Source organism: Megalopta genalis, chromosome 10, assembly GCF_051020955.1.
Source record: "Megalopta genalis isolate 19385.01 chromosome 10, iyMegGena1_principal, whole genome shotgun sequence".
NCBI lineage: Eukaryota > Metazoa > Arthropoda > Insecta > Hymenoptera > Halictidae > Megalopta > Megalopta genalis.
Window position 1 is genome coordinate 14036862 of NC_135022.1, and position 8396 is coordinate 14045257.

An 8396-nucleotide genomic window follows, 5' to 3' on the forward strand; every position below is an offset into this window, starting at 1 on the left:
CACATATGTGCGATGCTGGTAGCAAACGCGTTAAAAACTCTTGGATAACGACCTTAAGTATTCCATTATTAGTGTCATTATATACATATTTGTTAGGTTTGCGAAGAAGGGTTTTGAAGGGATGTTGTGTTGTGTTTAAGCGGAAAAAAATGGAAAGACGATATTTTAAATATGGGAAAGTCAACAACACTTCGGTTTAAAGATAGTTGGTATGTTATATGTTAAAAAATAATTAACAACAGAGTTATTAGAGTTATTATTTTCGTCTAACACATACTGGAGATTCGTCTAGTTAATTTTCAAAACTAGATGTAGGAATGGTTCTGAAGCACCCGGGATAATTCTTAAACAGTAAGATCGGATTTTTAATTGTTGAGCCATATATTATGGATCCACAGTTCAACTTCTACTGAATCGAAATTCTGTATGTAGTTAGTAAAGCATTTCTATTAATACCTTAATTTGTACGAGCCAGACACTTTTCAGAATACCCAATTCTTTTAGAGAGTTATTTTTAAGATTTTTAAATTGGTGTATCCAATTTAAAAGTAAGACCAAGTAGTTTTATTTGTCAAAAGTAAGACCAAGTACTGTGTTAGTTGATCCGCCGAGGAAATTGGGTTAGCGTTCATAATAAGGTTTATGCAAGTGACGTTTTTCTACCTCCCCCCAAAAATAGTACGTCTAAATGTCGATAAATTTATTAATTAAAAGTCGTTGGTTACAATAAAACGAACGCACAAAAAAAATTTATGCCAATAAAAAAATATCTGAATAGAGAACAATATTAAGCAACATTTTTAAATATCTATAAACGCGATTGTCAGCATTAAGGTGCAAAAATGGCTACGGTACGGAACTAAAATCAAACGGACAACACATCAGCTTTTTTTTACTATTTTCGTGACCTTCGTTGTCGTCGAATTGAAGTCTCAGAAGTTACGAAACAGCTAGGAATGCGTCCTAGTTGCATCACCGTGATTAATCGGGGGTACTGTCGCGCGACGAAACGACAGAATATTCCAATTAGGGGTTAAAGACAGCTACGATCCCATGATTTGCATTCTCGAAGCAGAGTTCCAAGAACCGAAATTCATCGTAGCCGGTTCTTCGCTCGTAACAGCGCCAGTCGGACTCTTTCAGACTCTTTCTGTAACAATTATTTACTTTTTCACACAAAATCAAGGGTGTTCCGGCTCGGTGGAAGTCCCTCCAGCCGTGTCGGCCACGGAACCTCGACTGATGATCATCGTGACCGCCCCGAATGACTTTGACGCACGTTCCTGCTGACCAAGAACAACTAGGGGATGATCCCCGGCTGATCCTCCGCGGGAAGCCAGCTAAATCACCGGGATTAAGGTTTCGGCGTTTTAAGGGGGTAGAACGGTATAAAATAGCCGGCTGATCGGCGGTATCAAGGAGAGGGGCTGGCGGACGGTGTGGCCAACATGTCCAACGACAGTATCCATTGGGAGGCGAGATACGGGCCTGCTGGACCACCCCGGCTGCTCGGATGGAACGTTCCTCCGGAGGAGATTATTCACATACCGGATCATTGGCTGGTCTATCCCGAGCCGAACCCCTCCCTTCACTATTTATTGGCTATCCTCTACATTCTTTTCACTTTTCTCGCGTTGCTTGGGAATGGCTTGGTGATATGGATCTTTTGCGCGTAAGTCTTGTACTATCAGTTTCTCTACAACGTTGTTACTTATTCCCGTATTAGCAGACCGTGTCGGTGTTCGCGTAAGACCAAACGGGTTCGTGTCACTCAACGGTGGTAGCCAGTGAACGTGATCGGTTTTCAATAATAAAAAAAATAGAACAGTTTCTTGTCTCTTTGAGCTTCCGCGCGACTTCTGTTACATCGGTGATCGTATCATAGAAATACGTATGAATTACTTTCGTCAGTGTTACTATAAGCCGCTCGAATATGGCAAAATATTGCGCGTCGTGCTGCGTTGTGAAAGTAAACTGTTAACTGGACAATAATACCGTTTAGTTGTAATGTATATTAAAACATGATTACGTGATATTGTGAGATATGGTTTAACTCTGACAACTATCGGTACCGATTCTGTTTTAGAAAGCTTACTTGTTTTGGAAACGTTGACAATTAGAATATCTTCGTTGCGAGACTGTTCGTAATGCAAACTAGACCGCGGATTTTTATGCGAAATAAGAATTGTCTACATTAATTGCAGAGCTACATAAACATCTCTCTCTATCTTTTTTTTAAATAGTTCTAATAATAGTTCAAATGTTTTTGTTTATTTCTCCGAAATGCATAAATTTTGCATCCTGGCGATAATAGCCAATGTTCACATCATATTGCTTGTTTAAGACAAGAGCTCTGCCTTGGATATTTGTCCAAATGATACAAGTCATCGTTTTCAAAAAGAAAAGTACGTTTTTAGATCGAATGCGACACGCACTTTCTAAATCATATAATAGAACTAATAACTTCGATTTTATATTCATAGAAACACTGTTAACCGTTCACCTTATTCTTCTCGTTTTCAGAGCCAAGTCACTGAGAACACCCTCGAACATGTTCGTCGTGAATCTCGCGATCTGCGATTTCTTCATGATGATCAAGGCTCCTATATTTATATACAATTCCTTTAACACCGGGTTCGCTTTGGGCAACTTAGGATGTCAGATCTTCGCGGCCATCGGATCTCTAACTGGTATCGCTGCCGGCATGACAAACGCTGCAATAGCTTACGATAGATACAGGTATAATACTGTTTTACTATCTGCAAAACAACTGTTCTATTATCCTAAATTTATTGTTTACTAGCATAAATAGTTAAAAAGTTATACAAAGTGTGTCACCCGTATTCTTTTTTGTCAGTTACTTACAATGAACAATGCAAATAATTCTTGTTGCTTTTGTTGGGAGGCTTAGATTTATTAATTGTTATTTATTTGCTATTAATTATTTTATTATTATATATTTGTTATTTATTATTTTATTATTATATCGTAATTATTGGGTGGCTTCCGATTCGTTAAATAGACAATACATTTTTCTTTGTATTTCGATACATTTCACCGATTTAATACTACTACTTCAAACTATGCAAAATAATTTTTGCATAAATAGTATAATATTAATTTTATGAAAAAATTATCTACGTTTTAATTGTAGAAGATATAAGTTGGATGAAAATACTTTTCCACTTTTAATATAATTGTAATAAGTTGAACCCTTAAATTCTTTTAATGTTTCTCCAATTTTGCGTTCGACCTATGCGTTTGTATCATAAATGCATAAAATCTGTGGTCTAATTATAATATAAATCGTACGAAATTTGAACAAAGGCAATCTTGTCTTTGTTACGAAACAATATATTATACATTTGTCGCACTTAGGGCATGGTAGTGCTGGGCGTTAATTTTATATTCAAAGATTGATATTTTCTAATTTCAAAATTTTTTCATTTTTATTTTAATACATTCGAAAAAAGACCGAATTCGACTAGGATATTTAAAACGCGAAAGAGTTAAAATGCTATCTACTATGATAAATTCTAATTTCCTAGCTTCAGTTTCGTTGATAAAATTACTTAGATGTGGAAATTTTTTGAGGTTGAATTTCGGCTCTTCCGTTGGGATTCCCCTCTGAAAATAATTAAAAAACTCGTTTATTATTCGTTGTTTCTTAGCACCATTGCGAGACCCCTCGATGGTAAGCTGTCACGCGGCCAAGTGATGCTCTTCATCGTTCTAATCTGGACCTACACCATACCGTGGGCCTTGATGCCCGCCATGGGCGTTTGGGGCCGTTTCGTTCCAGAAGGCTTTCTCACCAGCTGCAGCTTCGACTACCTGACCGACTCGAACGAGATACGAAGCTTCGTCGCAACCATATTCACCTTCTCCTACGCTTTTCCGATGACGCTTATAATATACTATTACAGCCAGATCGTCAGCCACGTGGTGAACCATGAAAAAGCTCTCCGGGAACAGGCGAAGAAGATGAATGTCGAAAGCTTAAGGAGTAACGCGAGCACGAACAGTCAGAGTGCCGAGATTCGCATAGCCAAGGTACTTCATTTGCTACCGCATCAGCGTTTCCGTCTAATTTAGTCGATATTGAAATCTATGGAATCGCATGTGCTTCTGGTACAGTTTCATTGTTGCCCATCTAGAACCCCTCATCTCTCAGCATCTGATCTGTATCAATTCTATGGAAAAGATTTTGCATACATTTTCTTTTCTACGGAGTTGGTAAGTTTTTATGGTAGCTCGCTAAATTACATTTAACACGTTCCGTGCCGTGCTTTTTTTACTCGAATCTTCACACTTTGATATTTTACTAAAACTTGATGTATTACGTGCAATTATTAATTCTCGTACACATAACAACGTAACAAAAACTTATCAACGCCCATTCTTGCGGTGGAAATTGATTCTTCGGTTCTAAATTTCTTGTAAACAATTTGTTCAGTTCACTAAGTAAACATGCAAGCGTGTACCATCGATGGTACACCGTGGCACGGAACGTGTTAATATGTACATTCATATTTATTTGTATCATTAATATGAGCCGTTTATTTTGAAAGTGGCATATAAGTCACTTTTTCAAAACAATCGAGTTAATGGTAACACTAATTACAATTGCGAACGGTATCTTTTCATTTAAAAAAAAGAAAAGAAAGTGACATATGTGCCACTTTCAAAATAAACGGCTCATATGTACATTTAATATGTACCGTGCAACATTCTAAAAGTCTCAAGTATTTCTTGCGTCCCGTTCAAATTATGAACGAGGAGCCTTATTTTCGAAATTTTAGTCTTAAGTACGTAGTTACGGACGATGAGTGAATCAGAAAAGTATTTGTATCCCAGATTGATGATATAAACAGAAATCATTTCCAGTAAGGTCAGTCAGTCGATTCGTATCCACTTTCGCTACCTATGATTTGTTCGCTACCTATTGTAGTTTCGTATAATTCGTTTCTTCCATGCATTCTATCGAGGAAGTTTTTCCTGTCTATTCTTAACGTTATTGAAATTTTCAAAGGCTGCCATCACCATCTGCTTCCTGTTCGTATGCTCATGGACACCGTACGGCGTAATGGCGATGATCGGCGCGTTTGGTAACAAAGCTCTACTGACACCTGGCGTTACGATGATACCAGCGTGTGCATGTAAAGCTGTTGCTTGCTTCGACCCTTACGTGTACGCTATCAGCCATCCGCGGTACAGGTAAATGTTATTTAATGTCTCGGATGGTTCGGCGATGTTCATTAGCAGCATCGAAGAGTTTACGGTTTCGTTTTCTCTCTTTTCTCTTACGGTTCATAAATCTTACGGATATTAGGGTAACACCGACTCGATTGAAAGAATACAGTGGAATCCGTTTATTGTGATCACTTCGGGATTTACGATTTTTAATAAAAATAACCGGCTAATAACATTGCACAGAGGATACGAAATTTTCGTTATTGAATTCGACTTGTCACAAGTAATTGTGAGATTTGCATACAGATTCAGGAGTATGCTATATAATAAGCCCGTCTTCGTTAATAACATTTATGTTACATTTCTTATAAGCAACTGTTTTTTTTAAATAATAATACTTAGTTGAAAACTCCTGACAGCGGATTATTTTTGGCATAGTGTTTTGGAACCGACTGATTACGATAACACTAAACCAGTGATAACATTATCCGTGATTATAATAAACGGATGCTACTGTACAGTGATTGTAAGTTTATAATATAAGAGAACAATCGATATGAAAATATGAAGAAAAGGTACACATTTCTGCAGAATTCAATTTTGGTAAACGAATAAGATGGTAATTAAAGAAGTTATATAACAGTCTGGGTCGTGTAAATCTGAAACGTCATAAAAGGGTTAAAGATGTATCACGGGTTCGAACTTACTTTAATTAGTTCAAATTTAATTTCATTAACTTAATTACCTTGAATTCTTTTCTCACAAAATTTACCTGAAAATTACCTAAACTAATTAGTTTACTTTAGTTCAAAATGATTACAATTAATTGGAAAGAATAACTTAGAGAATATATTCTTGAGCTCAGAAGGGTTTAAGAGTCGTTGGTCCTTAACCCTTTCGCTACGGGCGGATTTTCCGCCGCGGTACTTCTGCTGAACGGCGCGCTGCGACATCACTGCACGCTACAAGACGTCGATCGTTGCGGGGGTACTGCAGCGGAGAAACCGCCCTAGCAAAAGGGTTAATCCAAATAAAGTTAAACAAAATTGAAAGAAAAAATAAAGGCATATCTATTTATACCTTGTTGAGAGAAAAATAAGGTGAATTATCTTTCTGCAGTAAGCACTGACTTTATTCGCTACAAACGATCGAACTTATGGAGGGCCACTATAGTGACCCGTAGTACCTCAGTCGCATTTTATGGAGGGCCACTTTAGTGGCCCGTAGTACCTCGGTGGCATCTTATGGAAGGCCGCTATAGTGGCCCGTAGTATCGAAAGGGTTAAAACCATCATTTGATGGAAATTCATGTGATTTTCATAATTGTTCTTCGTCACACTCTAATATCTGGATTTTCGGTGTATCGTTCAGAGATTATAAAGGCAGCTCTTCGATTTATGTATTGTTTCGGTAGGTTAGAACTGCAAAAACGTCTACCATGGCTCGAGCTGCAAGAGAAACCGATATCGGATGCGCAGAGCACCACCACCGAAACTGTGTCACAGCCTCCGCCAGCCTCAACTTAAATCTCGATTGAAACATTTGTTTCTGGCAAACGAATGTTAGGTGTATACTTGTCACTTATGCGATTCTATGTTTTCACTTCGTAAAATACACGATCCTTGTATAGCGAAAGTAATTACAATAAAGCAATTTCCTGGCACGTCTGCAATCCGCTTTTCTCCCTCGATATTTCTGCAGCTCTGCGACGTATAAAAAATAATTTTTTAACAACATCGAATTGTCCTAAATTTCTTGTGGACAGTACCTACATTGCCGTTCAAAAGTGTTCGCACATAGATATTTTGCGTAGATCACTACTTTCAGTCTTCTTATTTCTTTCTTTACAACATGTTTTGTCCGTACGTTCGGTTAGTCGCCTAACGTACATGCGCGACCGAACTATTGTACGCTCGATTCGCGCTTCCTACGGCAAATTAATGACGTGGAAGGGCCTCTAGTAGTCTTAGAGAACTTTATTTTTTGTGTTGTACTCTCTGCGAGCGCTGGTGGAAGAATGCTCTTCCAACGCTGGAAAGTCGTGGAAGAGCACCCGTGGATGGAGGTAGATTGTTTATTATTGGTCAAGGCACGAATCACCCCTTGGAGGGGGGTGTCTGCCTTGACCCTTGTTGGGGCCTGAGAGGGTTTCCCCAATGGTGGGACCTTTTTATGGCCCTTGTCTCTGGACGCAACACAACATTTTGTTTCCTTTTTATTTTTGGTTTGTTTTTGCGGTTGTGGAGTAATACGAGCAGTATCGGTGAATAGATTACATTCACCAAATTGTTACAGCGAAGTGGTACACGTAACTGTATGGTGAAAAATGAAGCTTCGGACGACAATTATCTCTTATTTTGTACCTGCCTTGTCATCGCGATGTAATTCATTTAGTTATTTTTTATTCCGATTAAATAAATGTGCTCATTCGAGTAAGTTTGAACACTCCGAGATTGATTATTTGAAACTGCACAGCGAATTAAATAAAAATGTTGGTGCTAAATGTGGGAACTCTAAGAAAGTATTGCAGAGACAATCCAGTACAAGAGATTCTTTAGCCATTTCCGATGGTCCGGCAAAGAGATGTTTGCTATGGAAATTAATCTGTTTTTAATACTTTACCTGCCGCTGATACATCAGTTGTGCCATGGCACAAATTAACATTGATGACCAATGATCGATACTTTGGTCCCATGAAGTTCATAGGTCGTTGGATTCGTTTTGACCTGAGCTACCGTAACGCGAGGACGAAAACAAAAAGTTTCATTTAACACGTTCCGTGCCACGTGTACCATCGATGGTACACGCTTGCATGTTTACTTAGTGAACTGAACAAATTGTTTACAAGAAATTTAGAACCGAAGAATCAATTTCCATCGCAAGAATGGGCGTTGATAAGTTTTTGTTACGTTGTTATGTGTACGAGAATTAATAATTGCACGTAATACATCAAGTTTTAGTAAAATATCAAAGTGTGAAGATTCGAGTAAAAAAAGCTCGGCACGGAACGTGTTAAAAGTACTTCGAAGACCTTTATTACTCGGAAGAAATGTCATCGAGAACATGCGCTTGTATATTATTTGCTCCATAGAAACAAATACCTTTATCTACCGACATTTTTTTATCATCAAAATTAAGCGAGATGCTATGCTGAAATTAGATGGGACACCCTGTATATCAATTAAAATACGCAAAATCGCATG

At 38.0% G+C, this 8396-nt stretch overlaps 1 protein-coding gene across 1 annotated transcript; it reads left to right on the forward strand.

The window, feature by feature from the left end:
• The first annotated feature begins 1407 nt into the window (after positions 1–1407).
• Uvop (ultraviolet-sensitive opsin) lies at positions 1408–6856 on the forward strand. The gene is made up of 5 exons (XM_033470129.2): positions 1408–1672; positions 2524–2739; positions 3672–4053; positions 5033–5217; positions 6608–6856. The coding sequence occupies exons 1-5, from the start codon at positions 1449–1451 to the stop codon at positions 6717–6719; spliced, it is 1119 nt and encodes a 372-aa protein (XP_033326020.1). The 5' UTR covers positions 1408–1448; the 3' UTR covers positions 6720–6856.
• The last annotated feature ends 1540 nt before the right edge of the window (positions 6857–8396 follow it).